Source organism: Eulemur rufifrons, chromosome 6, assembly GCF_041146395.1.
Source record: "Eulemur rufifrons isolate Redbay chromosome 6, OSU_ERuf_1, whole genome shotgun sequence".
NCBI classification, from domain to species: Eukaryota; Metazoa; Chordata; class Mammalia; order Primates; family Lemuridae; genus Eulemur; species Eulemur rufifrons.
This window is the reverse complement of record NC_090988.1, coordinates 57,646,454-57,672,594: the sequence shown is the minus strand read 5'-3', so window position 1 is coordinate 57,672,594 and position 26,141 is coordinate 57,646,454. Positions and strand designations below refer to the sequence as shown.

Genomic DNA, 26,141 nt, shown 5'->3' with positions numbered 1-26,141 from the left:
CCAGTTCCCAGGCCTCTCACCTTCATAAAGAAAGCAGGCCTGGGGAGCCAGGGGTCCAATAGACTCTAGTCTCTGCAGAAGTAGATACTATTGGTTATTGTCATCCTTGGGGACTAGGTGAGGAAACAGAACCACCTCCCTGTTTCCTAGAAGAACACATCACTGGCTTCGCAATCTACCCCATTCTGAGCCTCTCCAAGGCCAGCTCCTAGCTGAGGCACTTGCTAGTACAGCATAGCATAAGCCATGCCTCTCATGGAAGATGAGAGTGGACAAGACTAAGTCATATTTCTCAGAGACCCGGAGATACCAAAACAGCCTTGGCCTAGCGGGAGTATGAAGTGGCAAGAGGAGGGAAACCAAGATGGGTTGAGGAGGAAACAGATAATACACGGCTCCTGAGCCCCACTTTCCACAGGGAACTTTGGGACAAGATCACTTTTCAGGGTGTCCTGTGCTTACATGAAATAGTCATAGCAGAATAGAAATCCCAGTGTGGGCTGTGTTATGGTAAACAGAGGACCAGCTATAGTGCTGACAAGTCCCCCACAGCTCCCAGATGGCAGGGGGTACGGAAGATAGCAGAGAGTTGATAGCCAGCAGGCCTGGATGGGGTTCCTGTGTTGAGGGGCAAGGGATCTTGAAGCAAAAGCCATGGGGGTGGCCAGCCTAAGGCAGAGACTGGATAAAGGATTCACTAAAACTCCAAGGATCTGCCCTGCCAGCTGGAGCCAAGGCGGGGCCGAGCCAGCAAAGGTTGAAACTCTGAGGCCCTACTAGGCCAAGAGAACACGCCCCAGCTACAACAGCCCAGGACACAGCAGCACCAGAAACAGCAATGTCAGGAGGGCAGAGAACAGGAAAGGATGAATTCTATCTCAGAAGCCAGCAAACAAAGAGCACACAGCCCAGCAGCCCTCCCCAGTGCCAGATAACACCCTGGGAAGGAAAAGGGAGGAGAGAACGCTTAAGAAGAAAAACAACCCAGAACTGTAGTTAAATTTTCAATTAACCAAAAACCCCAAATAGACCAAATTAGACCCAAAGTGACTGCTTTAAATGAAAAGTGCTGTCTTTAATTGGGAAGGTTATGTTCTTCTTTCACCCCTGGCAGAAGTTAAGACTACAGAGTAAGGCAAAATCAGTTAAAGAGAGTAACTTTTTACATATGCAAATTGTGGTATAAATTTAGACTGCTACAGGTGGTGATGAGGCACCCTAGATTCCCGGAATCTCCGTAAAGAAACAGCTCGGTAGCTCAAGGAGCGGGCTAAGATTTTTCTCAGTCGTGTTTGAACTTTAAGCTGTCTCTACACCAAAGGAATAGAAAGTGTCAGGTGACAGGAACATGATTCCTAAGGAATGCAGGATATGAGCAGAGCCAAAACAGAGAGGCTGCCCTCTGTGGTGATCATACTTTTGATAGCAAAGAGAAGGGCCTGGGACCTGGAGCTTTGGGAACCTCCATAGGACCAGTGAGGGGACTGCACCAAAGGTTCCAGGCCCAAGGCAGGCCACGTGGATGGCTGTAAGGAAGGAGGAAGGAAAGGAGGGAAGACAAGCAACACTCACCGATCTCTACCTGTGTATCATGGCAGCTCAGCAGCAGCAACTTGCCTTTTGTGAGCAACTTGATAGGCATATGGGAGACACGGGCCTGCCAATTATTCAGGAGGCTCACCAGCCTCACATAGTTCCTGACGGGACAGCCTCTCATGTCCTCCAACTTCTGAGGCCCCCAGGATTGCAGGAATTCATAAATGGTCGTTAGCCAGTGATGTTCCCTGCAGAATTCCTGCACCTCCCGCAGCATGCCCTAAGGGCAGACAAGGTGCTTAGGGCAGACGCAGTGGTTATGATGGGAACCGGTGGGCAGCATCTCACTCCTTAAACTTCTGTTCTTACCTCCATCAGCACCTGTTGTATAGTCAGTGCCTGCTGGATTCGAGAGCTGTTGTCCAGGTCTTCCTGCAGCTGCTCAGAATTGTGGGGCAAGTACTGACCCCGCAGCCGGTACCCACGGACCTCCAGGAGACCAGCAATTGGGTGAGACTTCCAGGGCCACACCAATCCTACATTCGGGCCGCAGAAGATACGCACAGCATCGCTGGGCTGACCCTGGAACTTGGTCATCGGGAACTCTGTGTTCAAGTCCTCCTCTTCATCTTCTAGTGGAGCATATGGCATAATTATCCATGAGTGCCCTCCAGAGCCCAAACCCTTCACACACACCCACACACACACACACACACACCCATTCTCTGCTCACGACTGAGTTCACACATACATCTCTATCACAAACACAGTATACCAGACCCATGGAGGGAATTTATTAGCTAGGGTTTAAGTGCAGAGAATAGAATTTACTCTAGCCAATATAAGCAGGAAGGAAATTATTATAGAATATTAAATGGGTTGCAGAGTAATTAGGAGCAGTGAAAAAAAATGCTCTAGGCTGAGCATCTAGGGCTCTGTGCTGTCTAGCAAATTGAGATGTCACTGTCACATCATCAGCTGTAAAACACACTGCCTCTGCTATGCTCCACAGAATGGATGGCATATACTCTGTTTCTCTCCCCCATGTAACTCAATTCTGAATTGAAGTCTCCTGTAGATTTAGCTGGTGGATCCTAAATCACACATGACACCTAGCTGTAAGGGGGTCTGGGAAGTGCAGTCTGCAGCACTCCTGCATCTGAAGAACAGAGGATGAGGTGGGAAAGGACGTTGAGCATGTCAGTGCTCAGTATCCTTGAACCTGGCCTCCCCATTAACTTTTTAGGAATTGGTTATTTGCCAACTTCAGTATTTGTGTTAAAACGTTGTACCAAAAAAGGAAAAAACATCAAAGTGTTCAGAAATCAGATCTATACTACCCATACCTAAACACTATGGTGCTTCCAAGGCTCAGACTTCAGATCTCTTCTCTTTTCCACTGTCTAGGAGATCTCTCTCATCCAGTTTGATGGCTTTGAGTACCATCTATCTGCTCCCAAATTTATCTCTAGCTCAGATCTCTCACTGAATTCAAATCTCATTTAAACAACTGCCTACTCCATATCTCTAGTTGGATGTCTAACATGCATCTTCAACTTAATGGGGCCCAATACGAACTCTTGATTTCTTTCTCCCAAAACTGCAGTCTTCCAATTTCAGTAAATGGAAATTCAATTCTCCCAGTTGCTCTGGTCAAAATCTTTATAGTTATCTTTGACTCTTCTCTCACACACAACACACCCATCCATTACAAGATGCCATCAGCCCTACATTCAAAATATACTGTATCCAGAATCCAACCAATTCTCACCACTTCTACCACAATCTGCCCTCCTCTTCCCAGCCCAAGTCACCATCATCTCTCACTGCATTATTGCAATACCTTCTGACACTTTTCCCTGCTTTGGCCTTTGCCTCCTATACCTTACAGTCTCTGCTGCACATAAGGACAAGAATGATCCTTTAAAACTAATGCCAGAAGGGATTCTGAGAAGATGATGACGGTGACAACATAGCTTTGAAATCTCTGCCAACTCCTCACATAAAAATGACAGAGCAATTAGATAGCAAAACCAAAAATCCATAGATGACATTTTTAACAAAATGGGGACAGGGGATCCTTACAAATCCTAAAATAAAAATGGGTGGAGACAAACTACTTGCAGCCTCAAGACCCACATGGTATTGCCATCGATGAGGAAGGAAGCAGAGGGGAACAAGGAGGCACCAGACAGACCAGAGAATAGGGAAACCCCCAACAGCCAACAAGCATTTACTGTTTAAGGACAGCAGGTAAAACTGGAAGGGGTTTTACCTGCTCTAATAGCAGGTGAGGTGAGGTCTGTAGGAGCTGAAGTAATCTGTGCCCTATAAACCCTTGAAACCAACCAGCCAGGGCTCCCTTTTGGGACAGAGCTCAACATGGAGAAACTACTAGGAGTAGAATAAAAATTGAGCAGGATGGAAGCAATAGAGAAAAAAAGAAGGTCCAGATAAACGTGGGGGAGGGAGACAGAAACCAGGAACTCTCAGGAGGCTAGACATCATTCTTTTCAACCCTACAGAAAAACAATAGAAAAGAAAACTGAGAGATTAGAAAACTATTCTGAACAAAACCTCCTTTTGAAAATTAAGAAAAGCTAATTTTTTCAATATGAGCAACAGAAAAGTATCAACATCAAACCCCATACAAAGCTATCATAAGAAAAAAAGAGAGTAAGGAGTAGAATAACATCCCTAGAGATAATGAAAGCATGTCATGAAACAGATCAAAACTACAGCCCGTTTCAAAACAAGCTACAAGACACTAGGAAAATGATGTAAGTCATGAGAGAACAACACATATCAGGAAAACTCTGAAATTATGTGACAGAACTAAAGGAAATAATTAGAAATAAAAGAAATAAATTTCAAAATGGAAACCTAACTAAAAAAGGAATGTAAGAGCAAATGAACATAACAGATAGTTCCTCAAGAGAAATACAAGGGAAAAATAGGGATAATTATACAACTAAAATGAAAATAAAATTTTTAAAAAAGGTTTTGAGAGAAAGGGACAAATATTTGGTATATAGGTGATAAGAATCTATCATAAGTAACAGGATTCCCTGAAGAAAAGAAGCCAAAGCAAGGCAAGAGAATGAATACTAAAAGCTGTAATTCAAGAAAATTATCCTGAAGTAAAAAGATTTAAAGCTATATTCTGAAAAAAGGTACTTGAGAATTCTGCCCCAGAATGTTCAATACCAAAACATATTTTATAAAATGATTAGATTTCAAGGAAAAAGAAAAAAATCTCAGCAAAAAGAGTAAGTGACTTTGTAAGGAAAATAAAACTAGATTATCACTAGATTTTTTTTTTTTTTTTAAATAAGATGTCATTCTGTTGCCCAGACTAGAGTGCAGTGGGGTCATCATAGCTCACTGAAACCTCAAACTCCTGGACTCAAGCAGTCCTTTCACCTCAGCCTCTCGAGTAGTTAGAACTACAGGTCTGTGCCACCACACCTGGATAATTTACTTATTATTATTTATTATTTTTTGTAGAGATGGGGTCTTGTTGTGTTGCCCAGCCTGATCTCCAATTCCTACCCTGAAACAATCCTCCCACTTTGGTGTCCCAAAGTCCTGGGATTACAGACACGAGCCACTGCACCCAGCCTATCACTAGACTTTTTGATAGAAATTCATAATGACTAAAGAGTAACATATTTAAGACATATGCAAAGGATAAAAGTATGAGCCAGTGATTTTTATATCCAGCAACACTAACTTTCGAAAGGTACAAACTGTTATCAACATAGAAGAACTTGGAGAATTTTGTTCCTACAGGCCCTTCCTGAGGAATCTAATAGAGAATGAGCTTCAGACAAACAAAATTACTAGAGAGACATCAACATAAGGACTGCTGGTGAACTTAAATATTATGTCTAATCTAATGACTTAGACTTAGACTTATTTATCTAAGTCTTTAATACCAATAATAGTAAGCAGGTACTATCTGTAGCATATATTATTAATACTATGTGCTGGGCACAATACTAGACATGTTATCTCTTTTAATCTTCAAAACAATCGTTCAAGCTGGGTATTTTTGTCATTCCCATTTTGCAGACTAGTAAACTAATGTGTCTGACTCCAGAGCCTTTCTTCTTTCCACTGCACTATGTAAAACAAATATCAATAGTCTCAATTAACCTAAATGCATTTGGGGAAAAAATGTGCCCCAACTGGTGTAATTTGAAAAAGACTCACGCTCCTTTCTATAAACTGTTTTCCTCCTTGTCAGCTGTTTCCTAAAATTATCTTTGTATCTTTAAATCATCTTAATGAATACATACCAGTTCGTTGGGAAAATTAAAAAGCATCAACATATCAAATGTGACTAATGCATTTAACAATTTTATTGTTAACCAATGATAATTCGTAACCATAAAATCTCTCAATAATACTAATGAATTACTCTACATGAAATAAAAAAGAGCTGTATGAAATAAAGCAAATATTGAACAAGCAGAGCTCTTGAAACAAGTACAAATTAACTTAGCAATCAAATTCAACAGTAAATGAAATGCAATTATGACATTGGAGAAGAACCTCACAGAGTTCTGGATGAACCAGGAGAAGAATAATGTACTCACACTCTTTCACACACCCCTCAGTACATGCACATACACTTAAGCACATGAATTAGCGAGCAAAAACACCCCCGACCCTTCTCCCCGCAAAACACAAGTGCAGTACTCAGGTTATAGCTGCTGCTCCATCCACACCCAAGGCCTGACTCTATAGGCTGAGCCTCCTGCCCACTTCCCATGCCATTTTCACTCTACACATGCCCGTCTCTTCCTTCAGCCTCCCTACCCCTTTCTTGGGTCTCCTTAAATACCTTCAAAATACAGGGAATCCCAGGAGGTCTTCAGATCTGCAGACTGTATTACCTTCACGCCAGAATATGGCGAAGGGGCAGAAATAGGAAAACAATGAGGAATCCAAATAGGGCTGAGAGCATCTGATTACACAGACATCACCCCCTGCTCAATCCAGAATACCTGCAGGGCAGAGGCCTTTACAGACTGTAGGCCTTCTGTTAGAATCTGGGTCATATTTTCAACACAGGGCACATGAGACAGCTGGCCATAATCATCGAAGTTCAGCTGTGATAAGAGGAAGGGTTTCTGCCTTGGGGCCTAGAAAAGAAGGGTCGTGAGAGGCCAAGGGGTTAGATGACAGTATACATTCCCCATCTGCCCCTTGACTGCCTGCCCACCTCCACACATGCCACCCACCACCTCACTTGCAGGATGTTGGCCACAAAAGAGGTTATATCCTCTTCCAAGATAGAAACAAGGCTCTGACAAATCATGTAGTCAACTAGGCGGGCAAGCTTTCCCAGCTGCAGCAACCAGGCCTCTGCTTGCTTCAGCTTCTGCTGTAGCTGCTGGCGCTGTACCCTCTGAAGGTATATGGAGCCTTGGCGTGTCCTGATCCTGTTGCAGTTTTGCACTCGCTCCTGCAGGCCCTGTTGCATGTGGTATGTGTCCTCGTGAATCTGTCAGCACAGAGAGTGGAAATTCACCAGAGATAAGGGGGATGGAGAGCAAACTGGCCACCCACCGGTCTGTGCAAACTCTCAGGTCTTGCAGCCTGGAACCTAGAACCTAGATATGCACACAGAGGGCTCCTTCTTAGTAGAGATTACAGCCCAATTTTTTAAGTGCCCAGAGGAGATGTGAAATGGAGAACATATATTCCGAGGCTACAATGTGCTAATGTGTTAGGCCAGGCCTATCTACTGACAGCCCCCAGGGTGGAACTCAAATACAAAATTTGTGCACATGTAAACAGAGAGGTTCACAATGCATAGAAGAAACAAAGAAAAAGATCGGATCAGTAAGGCTAAGCAATAATTCCAGTGTATGGACTTCAACCACTAGGCTGAGGTGACATGGCCCGCTGAGAAGCATAATACTGCTTTATGTTATAGTAGCAGCTGTTTCTGGGCCCCAACATAGACTTTCTATTGGGGGAGGGGGACGTGGGATAAAAGCCTGGGAGCCTCTTTGTGGGTTCTTTTCAGATCTGGGAGGTTCCTCAGCCTATAAAGCCACTAACAGTTGCCAACCCTTTGGGATTGTCCTGTTGAGGAACAGAGGGGAGACACCAGAAAGCTGTTTGGCCAGATGGACCCTTTGTCCTTGCTGCTCTCCTGTTCCTTTTGATGCTCCATAGAGCTGCTGATTAGAACTGACTGGTGTCTGAGAATTGTATTAATACCTCTGCTCTCCATGAGCTCAAGCCCCAGTCTCCTGAGACCCAGGTAAAAGACAGTGGAGCCCCAAGCAAGGCACATCATATACAAACATGCCCTTAAGCTTGGCGAGCTGTCCTCCTCCATATTCTAACAATACTCTTGATACTTAGTGCTTCCCACTTCACAGCCCTTAGTCCAGTGCATCATTATTATCTAGTTACTTATCTACTTATCTTATCTATTGCACTATAAGCTCCTTCAGGAGGGGGCCTCTGTCATACCTTATTTCATTTTTCTATTGCTTAACACAGTGCCTGACATGGGGTAGTTCCACAGTAAATGCTTGTAAAAAGAGTACGTCTTCTCACATTGAAAGGGCCTACTGCGTGCCAATGAGGATAAAACCATGCAAACAACAACAATAATAATTACTACTACAACAGAACATAACTGGTATAAATTTTTAATTTTTTTTCACTAGATGCTCTCATCTTACAGTATACATTTTTAAAATATCAATACTAGGGGCAATAACTTCTAAGTTATGAGAAAAATGTTTTAAACCCAGAATTCCATACCTACCCACAGTATCATGAAAGTTTGAGGAAAAAGACATTTTTAGATACACAAAGACTCAGAAAATTTATCATCTACAGATTCTCCTTTAAAAAAAAAAAAAAGGAATATTTCAGACAGAGGAAAATGAATCCAAGAGAATAAAGTGTGGTCTACAAGAAGCTTTGATGGGCAAAGAAATTTGTGAAACATATTGTTAATTTTGAATGGTGCTATGATCTGAATGTTTGTGTCCCTCTGAAATTCTTATGTTAAAATCCTAACCCCCAAGGTGATGGTATTATGAGGTGGGGCCTTTGGGGAGGTGATTCAATCCCCTCATGAATGGGATTAGTGCCCTTATAAAAAAGGCTCCAGATCATACAGTATTTGTCTTTCTTTCTTTGGCTTGTTTCACCTAGCACAATGTCCTCCAAGTCCATCCATGTTGTTGCAAATGGCAGAATTTCCTTCTTTTTATTGCTGAGTAATATTCCATTGTATGTATGTATTACAATTTCTTTAACCATCCATTGATGAACAATTAGGTTATTTCCATATCTTGGCTATTGTCAATAATACTACAATGAACATGGGGGTGCAAATATCTCTTTGAGATACTGATTTCATCCTTTGAATATATACCCAGAAGTGGGATTGCTGGATCATATGGTAGTTCTATTCAAAGGGTACAAACTTTCAGTAATCAGACGAATAAGTTCTGGAGATCTAATGTCCAGCATGGGTGGTGATGGATGTGTGAATTAATTTGATTGTGGTAATCATTACACAGTGTATACCTAGATCATATCATCTCTTTGCATACCTTGAATATATTCAATCTTTATTTGTCAATTTAAAAAACGGCCTCAGAGAGCTATATAGTTCCTTCCTCAGCAAGAAGGTACCCCATCTATGAGGACTGGGCCCTTACCAGACACCAGATTTACCGGTGCCTTGATCTTAGATTTCCCAGCCTCCAGAAATGTGAGAAATAAATGTCTGTTGTTTTTGAGCCACATTGTGGTATTTGTTATAGTGGCCTGGAAAAACTAAGACAAATGGGCAGATTACAAAACAAGAATGTTTATAACAATCTAGAAGAAAATTCCAGGAGATATCAATATAAGAGTAATATTAATAGGAAAGATAGAGAAAGGAATAGAGAAGAGAAAGAAAGTAAGATAATGCTAAGGTTCTTATTCTGCTTGGGAGAAAGATACGGACACAAATTCACCCTTGGCATTCATTCATTCAACTAACATTCATTGAGCACCTACTATATATATGGCATACCTTATAATAAGCACTAGAGATATATTAGCCAAGAAATAGACAAAAGTCTCTGCCCTCTGGAAGAGGGTGAAAGACAATAAACATAATAAGTAAGTAATTTATATTGCATGTAAAAAGTGATTAGTGCTACAAAAAAAAAAAAAAAACTAAAGAGCAGGGAAAGAGTGTTGGGGAGTGCTGTTGGTAGTGGGGGTTGGCAATTTTAAATAGAGTGACCCTTTGGGATAATTTGGCAAAATAAATAGGGTGACCAGAGAGGCCTCTCTGGGAAAGTGTTTTTGAAAAAGATATGAACGAGACATTATTATTAAATGTTAAATTGAACAGCTACACCTGTTAGGCAGCCATACGGTGATTTCCACGCAGGTTTCATTGTCCTTAACTGAGTCACATGGCCTCCCCCAGCTATGAGAATCTATGAAAAGAAACAAAATCAAGATTCCAAAACTAAGAAAGCTGAGTAGATACTGAGTAGTAGCTGGGCAACCATGAGAAGAATAAAATGTATAACATCTAAATTATTAGAGGACAATAATAGCAACAAAAATGTAAACTATCCAATGAAAGATAAGAAACACAAGGAAGAATCAAATAGAAATCACAGGAAATAGAAAACACCAAAACAAGATGGGAAAAATAAGTCCAAACCTATCAGTAATCATAATAAATGAGATAAACCTACTATAAGACATAGACTCAGGCTAAATGTTTTCTAGAAATTTATGAGATATACATAAAACAAAATAATAAAGGAAGGTTGCAAACAAAAGAATAGGAAAAGATAGATCAAGCAAACACTGCTAACATCAAACAAAAGAGAGAACTCTGAAGGAAAAGCAGTAACAAGAATGAAGACTTTTTCATATTGATAAAAGGAGCAAGTCACCGAGAAATATTATCATGAACTTTTATGCACATAATATGATGTTGGAATACGTGTTGCAAAAACTGAAAGAATAGCAAGGAGAAATGAACAAATCTATTGTCACAGAAGGGGATATTTAACATATATCTCTCAGAAACTCAAAGGTAAGTGTAAGTAGGTTAAAATTATTAAAATAATTTATAATATAGAATATTTGGATTAAACGATGAATGAGCTTGGTCTAATACATATTTTCTTAGGTTGGGTTCCCTGGAAGCAGACTCTGGGACAGGGATTTGGGGAAATGTGATTTATTGAAGGAAAGATCTTCAGGGAAAAGAACTTCTAAGGGAATGACGGAAGCAGAACAGAGAAGGGGAAAGAACCCAGCAAGATCTCAGCTAAAGTCCATTCTTGGTCTTACCTGAAGAGGGTATGAGGCTTTGGAATGTTCATCATATTGTAGAGTTGTGATGCCTTGAGGCAAAAGCCAAAATAAAAAAAAGGGGAGCGAGAAGAGGCTGAGGAAGTGTTCCATATGAGAGAAACTAAAGAGAAGTGACCACTAAATGCAACACATGGTTCTTGTTTGGATCTTGAAGCAAGAAAAAACACAGTAACAAAGAATGTTATTGGAATAATTGGCAAATTTTAAATAAGAATTGGGGATGAAATAACAGAACTCTACCAAAGTGTAATTTCCTGATCTTTTATAATTGTACTATAGTTATGAAAGAAAATGTCCTTGCTTTTAGGAAAAACACACTGGCATATTTAAGGGTTGCTATGATTTGAAAGTGTCCCCCAAAACTTCATGTGTTAGATGCTTAATTGTCATTGTAACAGTATTAAGAGGTAAGACCTTTAAGAGATTATTAGCCATGAAGGCTTTTACTATTGACTCTCATGAAGACATCAATGCCCTTATTGCAGGAGTGGGTTAGTTATCTTGGGAGCAGGTTCCTGATAAAAAGGATGAGTTGGCCTGATTTCCTCTCTTCTCTCTCTGTCTCAAGTGTTCACTTACCACATGATGCTTTCCGCCATGGGATAAGACCCTTATCAGATGCCAGCACCATGCTCTTGGACTTCTCAGTCTCCAGAACCACGAACCAAATAAACTTCTATTCTTTATAAATTACCCTGTCTTTGGTATTCTGTTATAGCAGCAGAAAACAAACAGATGGGGTAAAGGGACTTGATGTCTGCAGTTTACTCTCAAATGATTTAGAAAAAAATGGTATATATGTAGAAAAGAGAAAGAGCATAAGTGATAAAGTAAATGGGGGGAAAATAATAACCTGGATAAAAGCTACAAGAGAGCTTATCTTACTATCCTTACACCTCTCCAGATAAGTTTGAAGTTATATCAAAAGACAAAGTTGAAGGAAGGGAGGGACGGAGGGAGGGAGGGAATAGGTCTATCCCAATAATGCAAAGGTGGTCTAACATTGATAATTCACCACATTAACAAAGTAAATGAGAAAAATCCCATGGTCTTCTATATAGAAGCAGACAAAAAAATCATTTCACAAAACTCAACAACCATTCATGATAAAATCTCAGTGAATGGATAAAAGGCATTTACCAAACACCCATAGTTGACAGCATTTTTTTGTGTTTCAAATATGTTTCAGTTCTTCAGTAATTCTATATTTTCATAGGCAGCAGAATGCTTTTATTTAGATGGATTACAAGCTTGGTTATGAAACAATTTAGTTACTGCTGTGATGATTATTGATCTCTGCCTCCCATACTCTCTCCTTTGAAGTGAACGCCAACAGGGACAGGTTCTATTCCATTCCATTACATTCCATGCAGCAGCATAGAAAGTGGCTCTGTGTGTTGTATTTGCTTGTCTTTTCATTTTTTAAAATGATGTTTCGATACTAAAAAGTTAGTTTTAATATAGATAAATTTATTGCTTTTTTCATAGTTTATAATTTTTATACTTTGTTTAAGAAACCCTTTCTTATCCTGAGATAAAAATATTATCCTGTTTTATCTTCTAAAAGCTTTTGTTTTTTCCTTTCACACTTACGTCTTTCTACCATGAATTAATTTTTGTCTATGGTGTAGCAACCATCAGAAAACAATGATGTTTTAAAATACCATTTATAATAGCAACAAAATCCATCAAATATCCAGTAATAAATCCAACAAAATATGTCCAAGACCTCTATAGGAAACCTACTGAGCCTTGTTAAGAGAAAATAAAGAAGACAAAATAAATGAAGAAATCCATGTTTAGGATTAGGAAACTAAATATTAAGATATCAATTCTCCTCAAATTGATCTATAAACTCAAAGCAAGCCCAGTAAAAATTCAAGTTGTTTATTTTGTGGATATTAACCAGTGGATTCTAAACTTTATAAGAAAATTCAAATAAACTAAAATAGCCAGGGCAATCTTGAACAATAGAAAAATTACAGAATTGACAATACCAGATATCGAGCCTCATGATAAACCTGTAATAATTAAGACAATGTCACATTGACAAAAAGGCAAACAAGCAGACTAATGGAAAAGAATAGAGTCTAGAAACAGATTTAAGAAAAAGATACCACTACTATTAATTGGGAAAGAATAGTCTTATCAATAAATGGGAGGAAAACCCTTGACCCTTACCTTATACCATACATAAAAATTAATTTGAAATGGATCACAGACCTAAATGTGAAAGACAAAGTACTAAAAATATCTAGAAGAAAAAATAAGAGAATATCTACATGACCTTGGGGTAGGCAACGATGTCTTAAACCAGGAATCAAAAGGCTCAAAAACGCAAAATAAATAGATAAAATAAACCTCAAAAAATTAAAATCTTCTGCTCATCAAAAGGCACTATTAAAATAGTGAAAAGGTTCCAAGTCACTGAAAAGATCTAAAATTTAAAAAAAATAGTGAAAAGGTAAGCCACAGACTTGGAGAAAATATTTATAATATATATATTTAATACAGAACTCATATTTAGAATGTATGAAGAACATTGTAAGAGATAGGATAAGGGTCCTGCGACCCTCTACTCAGGAACCGTCTCAGCCAAGAGGACAATCTCTGCTTCTAAACCCCATGAGTTCATCCACTACCAATCAGAGACCCAATTCCGTAGCCCTTTGTGCACCAAACTACATTTAAAAAAATTAGCCCCCAAATTCTCAGGGAGACAGATTTGAAAAAATTCTTCCCATCTCCTTGCTTGGTGCCTTATGATATTAAACCCTTTCTCTGCTGCAACCTCTGCTCTCTCAGTGTATTGGCTTCCTCCTGGGCAGTGGGCGAGGAACCCAGCAGGGCAGTAACAATACAGAGTGAACCATTGCTATCTACAATATTATGGATAAATCTCACAACACAATGTTGAGTGAAAAAAAGCCAGACAAAAAGGAGCACAAACTGTTCAACTTCATTTATATGAAATTCAAAATCAGACAAAATTAATCTATGATGACAGGTGTCAGTGTAGTGGTAACCTTTGTGGGAGTATCAACAAGAGAGGCACCAAGCAGCTTGCTGAGGTGCTGCAAATGTTCTCTATCCTAATCTGGGTATGGTCACATGAGGCTGTAGGGTGTATACAAATGCACAAAATTCACCAAACTGTATAGTTAAAATTTCGCTACTGTATGTAAATTATACCTTAAGATAAAAAATTAACTACTGAATTTCAAAAAGTTACGAGTATTTTTGTAACATTACAAACGGAGCTGGGATTTAGGAACTGGGAGGTAGAGGTGGAGTGGAGCAGTTCACTCCCGTCTCATGCCCCATTCCACTCGGTACAATGGCAGGTTCTGCATTTGCTCTCCGGAGGCTAAAGGTCATTGTGTCCTTTTCACTCCTGCACCGTGGCTCTAGATCCTGACACTGCTGCCATTGGCTGCCCCTTTCCCCTACACCTCCTTGAAGAGAGACTATAAATTTGCTCTTTAGCCACTGTAAACCAAAATTAAAACTGAACTGAGCCCTCTCTTAGCCAAGGAGACCCCAGAAAAACTTTAAAACTGAGTTATCAGCCATAAATGAAAGGGAGGTCAGACACAGGCTCATTATACCCTCTCCCTTTTGGAGTTTAGACTAATTACAAATAGGACCTAAGGCCATGCCAGGCAAACGTTAAGTCACACCTGCAGGCCATCAATTTGCTTAACATATCACTTTAGTTGGTATATTGTGGCTTGCTCTATGATTAGCAGACTTTCTTAACTTAAAACATTCATTCCTATTGATTCCAAGCCTTTAAACAAAGCTTTATTTCTTTAGCCAATTACAAATCAAAGACTCTCTAAACTGCCCTATAACTTATAAGCCCCTGCTTTGAGATATCCCATCTTTCTGGGCCAAACCAATGTATACCTTCCATGTATTGATTTATAATTTCTTTTTTTTTGAGACAGGATCTTGCCCTGTCTCCCGGACTAGAGCACAGTGGCATCATCATTGCTCACAGCAACCTTAAACTCCTGAGCTCCAGAAATCCTCCTGCCTCAGCCTCCCAAGTAGCTGGGACTACAGGTGTGCACCACCATGCTCAGCTAATTTTTCTATTTTTGGTAGAGATGGGGTCTTGTTCTTGCTTAGGTTAGTCTCAAACTCCTAGGCTCAAACAATCCTCCAGCCTCAGCTTCCCAAAGTACTAGGATTACAGGCATGAGATGAGCCACCAGGCCTGGCCTGATTTATAATTTTACCTACAATTACTGTCTCCCTAAAAGGTATAAAACCAAACTGTAACCCAGCTGCCTCAGGCAGTGTAGCTCTAGGACATGGTCACTCATATTCAGCTAAAAATAAACCTCTTTAAATTATTGTACAGAGTTTGTTTTTTTCCTCTTAACACAACGCTTCTAAAACATCCAAAAAAGAAGTGTCCAATCAGTGCAAACTCATCAAATATGCAGAGGCTCTATTAAGTCCAAACTCTTAAACTCTGTGGAGCTTTTACTGAATATCTTTGAGCAAAGACTCTTCTAGGTTCCTGGGATATATTAGCGAACAAAACAAAGATCTCTACCCTAGTAGAGGTTACATTCTATCTTGGGGAATTAGCATAAAAAATAAGTAAATGATATGGTATTTTAGAAGGCGAGAGGGAAAACAGACAAAGGAATATACAGAGTAGGACAAGGAGGACAGGTAATTCTGGGAGGAGTAAGGGATTTGACTATTTAAAATTTTGTGAAATTTTTTTTATCATATGTATTTAAAATGTTTAAGCTTTCAACCAAGAGCAATCCATAAAAGTCACTGCTTTCTCCTGTAACAGAGAGAATGGCCTGAAAAAGGGTGAAAATGTTTTCTGTCTCTTCGAAACCCCTTCATCTTTTTTGAGAATGAAAACCTGCATCCCTGCCTCAGGCCAGTGGTTAGGAGGGGCAGGGGAGTGTCCTTTGTTCTTTGTGCCACAGAACATGGCTCAAGAGAATTGTTCAGGCAGAGGTTGTGATATTGTCTTAGTCAAAGATGGGATGAATCAAAACCATCAACGAGAGTTGAATAGCAACAGCCTGAAGTTGAAAACCTCCCCTTTAAAAGCTCTGTATTTCTGCCCCGAGGCAGGATGTTGGTACTTTAAGATGGCAGTCTGCCAACCTCCTCATTTGCCAGCAAATTAATAAACTTATCTTTCCTTCTCAAACCATTTGTCTTTGTTCTTCTGATGAGGCCTCAGGCACCCTCCAGGACAAGTGCCGAACTTTCAGTAAGTTTCCTAGGAATATAAATTCCTTGTAGTCAAGGCCATCTTTGAGACTTCAGAGTTCCGTCCTTTGTGATTAACCACCTCTGATGAAGTTTAGGGGCAACAGGCAGAATCCAAAACCTGGCTCAAGCCAGGCAATGTGTACCTCCTTCACATTACTACTCATTTTCACAAAATCTGAGTGGGCCTCTTCTCTCAGAACTGGACTATCTATACATTGTGATTAGCCAGGGACCTGTGTAAATATCCAGCCCCACCTGGAAGAAAACCATGATAACAGGCCAAGGACAAGAGGCAAGTACCCAGCAGGGCCTCCCAGAGCCCTAGGCAGGGGGCGTGCCTCACCGATGCAAGGTAGGCTTAATTAGGAGGGACTCCATCATTGCATGCTTCTACCTGCACAGTAGCCTGCCAAAGGTTAAGATAGGTTCAAAGATAAGCCCAGCAGCATGAAAGATCAGGATTCCTGTTCTCAAATTTCATAATTCCATAATTCTCTAATGTCAGGACAAATGACAAAATAGACATTGTCATGCTCCTCCTCCCTGCTCCCAGGCCAGGACCAACCCTTAGAAAAAGGTTGAATCCAAGCCTCTGCCTACCTGTTACTGATCTATCCATCCCAGAGCAGTAATTGCTGTTGCTGGGAAGGACGGTGGCTCTGATCCAGTTGCAGAGCCCAGGTCATGCAGTGGATCACAGGAAGAACTTAACTAAGAAGAGGCTGGAACTCTGGGGAGTTCACCATAAATTGGAGCCTCTTACCAGGTGAAGAATGGATGTGCAGAGGTTCAGGCAACGATGGAGCAGCCGTGCAGCCTTGTGCCTCTCCTTGGCTAGAGCCTTCTGCAGGTCCAACAGCTCATAGCACCGATCCAGTTCCTGGGGTAGCCAGGACACAGAGCGTAGCTCCTGCAGAATCCTGGAACCAAGGGCAAAGATGGTCAGAGCTGGCATCCCAGCCTTCTTCTTTGGACACCTTTGACCTCTTCTTAGCCCAGCTTACCCCAGACTGGGAAAATGTTTACAAAGCTTGTGATATTCCCAACAGTGACCAACAGTGACAATTCCCTCTTGAGAGGTCTTCAGAAGAGTACAAGCCCAGAAAGTTTCTGGCTAAGAAATTCTTTGAGAAAGGTTCGGGGTATGTGTAAATGTTTATAACTAGTGATCTCTCTGCCAGGAGAGAAGGCCAAATAGGTCTCAAGGTCTGACTTATGAGAGACTGCAGAGGCCTGTTCATTGAAATAGGGGAAACTGAGGGCCCTAAAAGTCTAGGAGGACAGGTGAGTTTTAGGATCAAAGGTGGATGAAACTGCAACTTCTCTATGGGTTAATCACACCTGAGGAAGCCCAACTCTCTGTTATCCAATCTCCCCTACCCCCCAGCAAACTCCACATCTCTAAATATACTTGAAAAAGATGAAAACCCCCAAATAAGCAGACAGGATGATCATAAGCATGTATGGAAATATGCTCAGAATATATGATTCAGAGAAAAAAACTAGTTATTTAACAGTATGTAAGGTATGATCACATTTTGCACATGTGATTTAAAAAAAGACTAGAAGGATATACAACAAAATGTTCGTAGTGGTTAGTTATGGGTGGTAGGATTAAAGTTTTTGTCCTTTGTGCCTTTTTGTATTTTCTGAATTTTCTACAATGAACACGTTATGACCTTTTGTAAAACTAATTTCTAAAAGTCTACTGAAGTTGTGTTTTTAAGACTTTACCTGCTAATCTGGAGTAGCCCAGCTCCAAAGTGAGGCGCAGCAAAGAGCAGATGATTCCCTAGGAAAGTCTGGAGCCGACGCAACCTTTGCAATCTCACATTCTTCTTCCAACTACAAATTGAGGTCAGTGATAATATGCTGTTGCTCTCTTCCAATTCCCCCAAATCCCATACTCATCATCACCTACCAGGTCAAGGACTTGCGTAAGAGGCAATACTTAAAGAACGGAATGCACTGGAGCTGCTGCCAGAGAACAGAGTGGCGGTGCCAGGTGCCCAGTGTCATTGTGTCACTGCCTTCCACAGGATGTACGTGCAGGACTCCAAAGGGAGAGAAGATATAGTGCTCGGGATTCACCGTGTTGGGTGGCACCACCACCAGGTCGTAGGGCCTTTAAAAAATAGCTCTGGTCAGTGGGAGCCCGGGGGTCTTGTGCAGCCTTCAAGAAGAGGCAAAAGAAGGATGAAGGAGATGAAAAAAGGAGGCAGGCCGAAGTAGGAAGAGGGAAAGAGAGCAGAATGATTTTCCAACCAGAAAGATGAAACAAATATTATTCAGAAGAAATTAAAGCCAAAGATAGATGGCAAGAAAGGGAAAGGTACCTAGCCAGTTCCAAGAAGTTCGTATCTCCAGACCCAGATGGCTTATATCCCATCAAATCTAATCACAATCGATCCTAAGCTATAACATTATTTTATGAAACACTAAGATAAAAAATGCTTCTAATGTGATATTCCATCAATTTGTAAGATGCATCACAATTTCAGAGATGTTGAAATATGAAGATACTCATACTAGAAATGATAAAATACATATTAATATATACCTGGGTACTGAAAGACATTCAGAGAGAATTGGAGAATGCTGTTTGGAGTAATTGAAATGAGAAAAGTGCAACAAAGAGAAATAAAAACTTTGCCCAAGACAGTTAATGGAAGAATATAGAATTTAAAACCAAATCTACCTGACTCAAGCCCCTCCCTCAACCAACAGACCATTTAGCTTCCCACAGGGCAGCTGTTTGTATTAAGGAGCCCTGGCTCTCCCCATGGGACACTCCTTTCCCTATGACCTACTTAATGGAGGTGCTCTTTCTACACAGGGCGAGGAGTGGGGAGTATTCTCCTCACTCCCAATGGCCACTGCTCCTTTGGGGGACACTCACTCATTCTACAAATGTTTATTAAGGCCAAGCACTGTGAGAGCCACTGAGGATATGGCACTGTATGAGAAAAATCCAGTCCCTGACTGCGTGGAACTTAGTTAAACCATTTATCAAGTTGTCCCTCTGTTCAAGTACTGTGGTCAGCGACAAGGACATAAAGATGACTACTACATAGTCCTTTACCTCAAAGGGCTGAGAACCAACTGGAGTATTAGTGATATTAGAGAGTAAATGGGGCAAATCACGACCTCCCTGGGTGCCAGATGCAAACATTCACCTGTTTCCAAAACATCTCAAACTCTCTTGCATGCATCTGAAGCACAGCAAGTTCTATCCTAAACTCATCATCAACCCCTCCAAATGTGTTCCTAATCTGGACAATTCATTCATTCAAATATTAATATTATTGAGTTTCTACCGTCAGACTGTTCTAAGCCCTGAGGATACACTGCTAAATATAACAAATAAACCTCTACTCTGATGGAGCTCTCGTTCTACTGGAGAAGAAAGATGATAAACGTAACAAATGATAGGGAGGAGAAAAAAGAGCAGGAAAAGGAAGATTGGTAGTGCCAGGGGAGAAGGGAATGCAATTTTAAATGCATGCTAAAGGTGGGGAAATGACAGCTGGGCAAAGATTCTAAGTAGGTGAAGGAAGAATTCCTTCCTAAGTATGAATCAAACTTGAGAACACATACGAGAAAAATTTGATAAATTCAAACACATTTTTAAAAACTTGTTACATGGAAAATAAATAAATTCATTAAATTAAATAACAAGTGACAGAGTTCTACTTCTACTGATGATACATTAGAAATTTGGATCAACACTCTCACTTGAGAACAACTAGAAAAACTAGGCCAAATATCTGGATAAAATATAAAAGCCATCTGTATGAACCCATCAGGGAACCCACAAATTAAATCTCCTGGACTTTAGGTTGGGACCCCGAGTGGTCACAACATAGGAGTAAAGTTGAACCAGAAACACACCTCCCTTGGTGTGGGGCCCGAACTGCAACTTTTGCTCGTTTAGTTTCCTGAGTCTGTTGAAAGCTTGGCTTCTCTTCTCAGTCTGTCACAAATGTGTAGTTAAACTGACATACAACTAACTCTTGGAATCAACAGGTGCTTCTGTCTGGGAAAAAGCAGGACCAAATGCTGAACTCACTGCTCCGGGTTTTCCTTTTTTGGCAGATCTTGGCCATGTAATCATTCACTGCCCTTTTTAGTTCTCTTTCTCTCTTTAATGTGCCTAATTATCTTTGATTGTGATGCTTCCCTGATTATGACTGATGATGATAGTTTAAAGCCCAAAATTTGTCATTTGTTTTCTTTAAGCTCTTCACTGTGGTCAGCAGGCATGCCATCCCGTATTGCTACCACTATCATTACTGCCATGATGGTCAAGCGTAGCAGCCACTAGGTGTCAGTAGGGAGCTCACCACATTCAACCACAAATGATAATTTAATTAATTGTGGTGCCACTACATGTGGATTACTAGTACCCTATTTCCTATTAGCAAGGAAGTCATTTCAGTTCAAGGCCAAGGACTCTACCAAAGCAATATGAGAATCTCACATTCAAGGATAGTTTCCTGGGACCACTCATAATACCAAGCACTACATCAGTCAGGGTCCAGTCAGGTAAACAGAAACTATACTAGGCATTTCAACAAAGTCAATTTAATAAAGAGAAGTTATTTTTAAAAAGATGTCAGAGGACTGAAAAAGAAAAAAAAAAGGGAACACTAAGGTAGCACAGAGATACTAACTTGAGGAAATAACAGCTCTAGGTCTAGAGGAACAAAGGGAAGAGGTTTGGATTATTAGATGTTATGAGTTTGGAGGAAGGCCTTGTAGAGTTGGGATTCAGATTTCTAAGCAGGAGATGCTGGGTGGCTGCTATTAGACCTAAGGAGTTTAAAGGAAGGGCCTAGCAGAGTTGAGACTCAGAACTCTGAAGGAAAGGTGCCACCAACTGGTGTTGGTACCCCTCAGGGTTATAAAGAGGCTGGTTCAGAAAGTACCTGCTGCTGTGAGGATGAAGGACCATTGCTGGGGCAACAATGACAGGAAAGGCAAGCAAAGGAAGGAGCAAGTCCCTTGTCCTCTTATGCTGTCTAGTCTACTTCTAATAACCCCCATTAATCAAACCTAATAGGAGGCCAGCTGAAAAAGGAGAACTAATGTTTGCAGAGTACCGGCCCCGGTATCACAAAGCAGAGAGAGAAAGGTAGAATTAGAGCTAAGAGACAATCACTTAATAACTGGCATGATGCTCTCAGTGAATGGTTGTTAGATGAACCAATCAGTAAATGAATGAATGATACAGATCATTAGTGCTACCTAAGTTCAGGAGAAAGATCAGTGTGTACAGGAAATAAGGCTCTCCTGGAGGGTGTATCAGATACTGCTTAAGAGCATGAACTTTTGAGTTAAAATAGTCCTAGGTTCAAGTCCCAGTTCCACCACTTACCATGTGGCTTTGGACAAGTTACTTAACCTCTTTATGCATCAGTCTACTGGCCTCATATATGGAAATAATAATAGTACCTACCTGGTAGGTGAGGATTAAATAACACATATTGTGTGTTTATTACTACAATGACTGAAATATAGAAGAGTTTGATTAGTGGTAATTATTACTATTATTTCTGGGAAGAGATGGGACTTGAATAGGGCCTTTAAAAACAGGTAAGATTTGGGCTAGATATGGTGGCTCACACCTATAATGCTAACACTTTGGGAGGCCAAGGTGGGAGGATTGCTTGAGGCCAAAAGTTCGAGACCAGCCTGAGCAACATAGCAAGACCCTGTCTCTAAAAAATTAAAAAAAAAAAATTTAGCCAGGCACAGTGGCACACGCCTGCACACCTGTAGTCCCAGCTACTTGGGACGCTGAGGCAGGAGGATTGCTTGGGCCCAGGAGTTTGATTTTGTAGTGACCTATAATGACACCACTGCACTCTAGTGTGGGCAGGAGATCTAACTGGAGAAAGTGAATGAATGCCTCTTAAGACGTGTGGAAGGAGGCTTGTTTTTATAGCCCCCAAGATAAAACTAGTACCAGGAGGTAGAAGTTAAAAGAAAGCAGGGTTTGATTCAGTCTAAGGAATAGGATGCTTTGGGATAAACAGTTTCCTTGACACTGCAAAGATTTAAACAAACACCTGACTCTTGCATTGGAGTTGGATGAGATCACCATAAAATTCACTTCTAAGGCTATGACAAAATGTTTCTGTCATTCTAGGATAGAATAAAGAAGAGCCAAAAATGAGAAAAGGATGACTAAGACAAAAGGCTGTGAGAGTAAAGGGGAGTGAAGAGGAGCTGGAGAGTAGAAGGGAAGAGGGAGGGAAACTAGGAGACAGAGGAGGAGTATGTGAAGAAAGGACAGGGGAAAGGCATGGGCACGTGGGGAAGTGGGGGGCGGGGAAGACAGCACAGGAGGAAGTCAGGCAGGGGGAGGAGTAGAAGCGGTCTGGACATAGGCTCTTACCTAAAGTACCGGTTGGGAGCCACATTGAGATAGAGGAAATGGATCTTCCTCAGGTATCCCTCTGTCTTCAGAATGGTCACCATCTGGCCATCCAGGGAAGAAATATCAGGTAAGAAGCCAGTGCTTCTCCTTTGGAAGGCCTTCTCCCCAGGAACTTCAGAGTCAAGCTGAGACCTGTATGACAACAAAATTAGGAAAGAAAAGGCAGAGCAAAGAGGTCAGGGAGCTAGAGGTGGGCCTTGCCACTGTTGGCCAGGGAAAGGAGGAGCTAGATCAGGTGCCTGAGGGGACCTGACATGGCATTGTCAGAGCCTGTCTACCACCTATACTCAAAGATGTCACATACTGAGCAAATATAGACATTGTACAACAGTCAGGCAACTATATTCACACAAATATGTGCATGAACAATCCCTCCCTTTCTGATAAATGAATCATTCTGGATTGATTGTGATTACCGTGAGGTCACTATTACATAATACTATGTACAAATAAAGGGAAAACTATTTTCCTAACTCATCACCCTGTAAACCAACAGTTCTGGATTTTCTCTGTCAATCTCCCTAGCCTCCTAGATCTGATATCCTATCTTTGCTTTCGTTATGTCTGCTTTCCAACTCTGCATGAACTCCATGCCTGTCCTCTTTAGTGGTCTTCCCCCCATTATCACCCAACCTCTAACTTCATATCCTTTCCTTTCCTGCCAAGATCCAGTGGTGCATCCTTCAGTCTTCTGCCACACTGGTCAACAAAATTGTCATGAAAGTTAGTCACCAAGAACCCAAAAGTAAATTACTTGGCCTAATAATTTTGATTCAGGTGACCTCAGAGCACAAAACCAAAACAAAAACAAAAACAAAAAACCCCACAAAACAAAAAACCCTTGGAATGATTAAATCTGGACTTACCAAAGTATACTACTATCCCTAATTGACCCAAATTTAGATCAACAGAACAAGTTACCCCAGGGATAACAGTGCAATCCTCTTCTAGAGTTTATGTAAATAATAGGGTTTATGGCTGGGCGTGGTGGGTCACACCTGTAATCCTAGAACTTTGGGAGGCTGAGGTGGGAGGGAAGATCGCTTGAGGCCAGCAGTTCAAGACCAGCCTGAGCAATATAGCGAAACTTCATCTTTACAAAAAAAAAAAAAAAAAAAATTAGCTGGGCATGGTGGGGCACACCTATAGTCCCAGCTACTTAAGATCACTCTTGAGCCCAGGAATTTGAGGTGAGAGTGAGCTGTGATCATGCCACTGCATTCCAGCCTGGACAATAGAGTGAGACTCAAAAACAAAATAAACAAACAAAGCCAATAGGGTTTATGACCTTGATGTTGGATCAAGGACCTCTTAAGTGGTATAACTGCTATTAAAGGTTCATTTCCTCACCAGTTAAAAATCTAAATGATGTAGCAGATTCAGAATGTAACAGAATCAAGAATGTTGGCTCCTCTGCAGACCTCTGATGTCCAGTCTCAACTGTGGGCTCATTCTATCCTGATGTCTTAGTACAAGTCCACAGGCAGCTACCTCTTTCAGGCCTCACATGCTGCTATACCTAACCCAATGCCCAGCCTGCCAAGCCCCCAGACCCATCTCATTCTCTGCCTCCTTCCCCCTGGAGAAAGCTGAGTTCTCAGCCATGAGTTAGCCATGAGCTAACTCCTTCAACTTCATTTCCCATCCTACACACTTATCTGTCCCCCAATTTGGGAGGAAGAGAAATCCTTTCTTCTCTGCAAGGCTAATTCCTCCATTACTGCTCTGGATCCCTTATCCTCTTTCTATAATATATTTTTAATCTCCTCTTCTTACCTTAGCCTATTTATTCATTCAGTCTATAAATATTTATTGAGCACCTACTTCTCAACATGACTTAAGGGCTATAAACACCTATCTTTTTTTTTTTTTTTTTTTTTGGCCACTGGCTTATTTGTTTTCTACTTGTATTTGTTTAGGGTGGTATTAGCAGCAGAAACACCTATCTTAATAAAAGAAAAAAAAAAAAAAAAAGTCCTACCCAGGTACCACAAACTGCTGTCCTAGTATTTCTCTTTTCCTTTCAAGCCAAGCTTCATAATTTCCGCTTCATCTACCATATCTCCCATGCACTCTTCAATGCACTACAATCTAGCTTCCCCCCCACGAAACTCCACCGAAACTGCTTTCACCAACCTCTTCCTTGTTGCTAAACCCAATGAACATTTTTCAGATTCTTACTTGCCTCAGTAGAACTTAACACCTTAACACTACTGACTTCTCCCTCCTCCTTGAAACTCTCCCCTTACTTCACCTCCTAACCTGCAAGATATTTTGTTAAACTAATCTAGATCCAAACTCCTTGATGTGTTTTCCCCTAACTGCATACAATAGACACTCCAGAGGAGCAGCCAAGCAAAACACTGTTCTTTTATTTTATAGCACTTATTATAACTTGTAATTATATTTTGCTGAAATCAATTTACCTATATCTATCTTCCTTAAAAGACTGCATGGGAAGGAACTGAGTCTGTCTCATTCACTTATGCATCCCCAGCATCTAGCAGTTCCTGATACATACAGGTATCCCATAATACCTATTGAATGAATGAATGCCTGGGAGGATAGTCCTGAAGAACTTAATGCAAATTACACCATATTAGCCACACCTCAGAGGTTTATTGCCAGGTTCAAAGAGAGAGCAGAGAACTTGACCCCTCTCCAACATCTTAGCTCACTGTCACTTCAGTTAAGTTTCCTCAGGAAAGAAAACTTGTACTCATGGCACAGGGCAGCTCTTTCAAAAAGGAAAAAAGTCTGCTGGGGCTACTGAAGGCATAAATTATTGACACTGGCCACCTTCTCTCAGGGCCCCAGAAACCTGCCTATCTGTCCAACATTAGTGCTCTAAGCCTTCAGGGAAAACTTAACCCAGCAATAAACTCAGAGTAAAAACTAATGCCAGGTGCTGTGGCTCACGCCTGTAATCCCAGCATTTTGGAAGGCCAAGGAGGGAGGACTGCTTGGGGCCAGGAGTTTGTGACCAGCTTGGGCAACATCACAAGATCCTATCTCTAAAAAAAAAAAAAAGAAATAAAGAAAGAAAAATAAAAAAAATTAGTCGGGTATGGTGGCACACACCTGTAGTCCCAGCTACTTGGGAGGCTGGGGCAGGAGGATTGCTTGAGCCCAGGAGTTCAAGACTGCAGTGAGCTATAAGCTACAGTAGCTGCAGTAAGCTACACCACTGCACTCCGGCCTGAGTGATAGAGCAAGACCCCATCTCTCAAAAAAAAAATTGAGGAAGCCAAGCTTAAGCTTAACTAAAGGCGTAACTAGCCTTTTTCCTAGATAGTGAATGTCACAGACAAGATGCAAAGCACCCTGAAAATGAGAGCAGAGGGTGAGGAGAATTCCAAGACTAAAGTTAAAGAACTCTCAGAAGAGGTCTCTGGAGGCATTCTGAAATCCTGGAGAGAGGTCTGATAGCCAGATTTAAAAAAAATAAAAAATTATCACTCAAGGAAGTTACTCAAGAACTGACCTCTGGAGGGGTTAGGCTGAAATCCATCCAGTAGTGCTGCCGACT

General features: G+C 41.0%; 1 protein-coding gene across 1 annotated transcript in view; it reads right to left on the bottom strand.

The window, feature by feature from the left end:
- The window catches only part of DNHD1 (dynein heavy chain domain 1), a 70,824-nt gene that overhangs the window by 42,849 nt on the left and 1,834 nt on the right, over positions 1 to 26,141 (bottom strand). The window contains exons 3-11 of the mRNA XM_069471116.1: positions 22,571 to 22,744; positions 18,092 to 18,295; positions 17,905 to 18,015; positions 16,934 to 17,090; positions 6,794 to 7,048; positions 6,549 to 6,686; positions 6,386 to 6,437; positions 1,906 to 2,168; positions 1,573 to 1,816 (exon numbers count right to left, since the gene is read on the bottom strand). Coding sequence (XP_069327217.1) covers positions 1,573 to 1,816; positions 1,906 to 2,168; positions 6,386 to 6,437; positions 6,549 to 6,686; positions 6,794 to 7,048; positions 16,934 to 17,090; positions 17,905 to 18,015; positions 18,092 to 18,295; positions 22,571 to 22,744 — 1,598 coding nt within the window. The remainder of the gene's footprint in view (positions 1 to 1,572; positions 1,817 to 1,905; positions 2,169 to 6,385; positions 6,438 to 6,548; positions 6,687 to 6,793; positions 7,049 to 16,933; positions 17,091 to 17,904; positions 18,016 to 18,091; positions 18,296 to 22,570; positions 22,745 to 26,141) is intronic.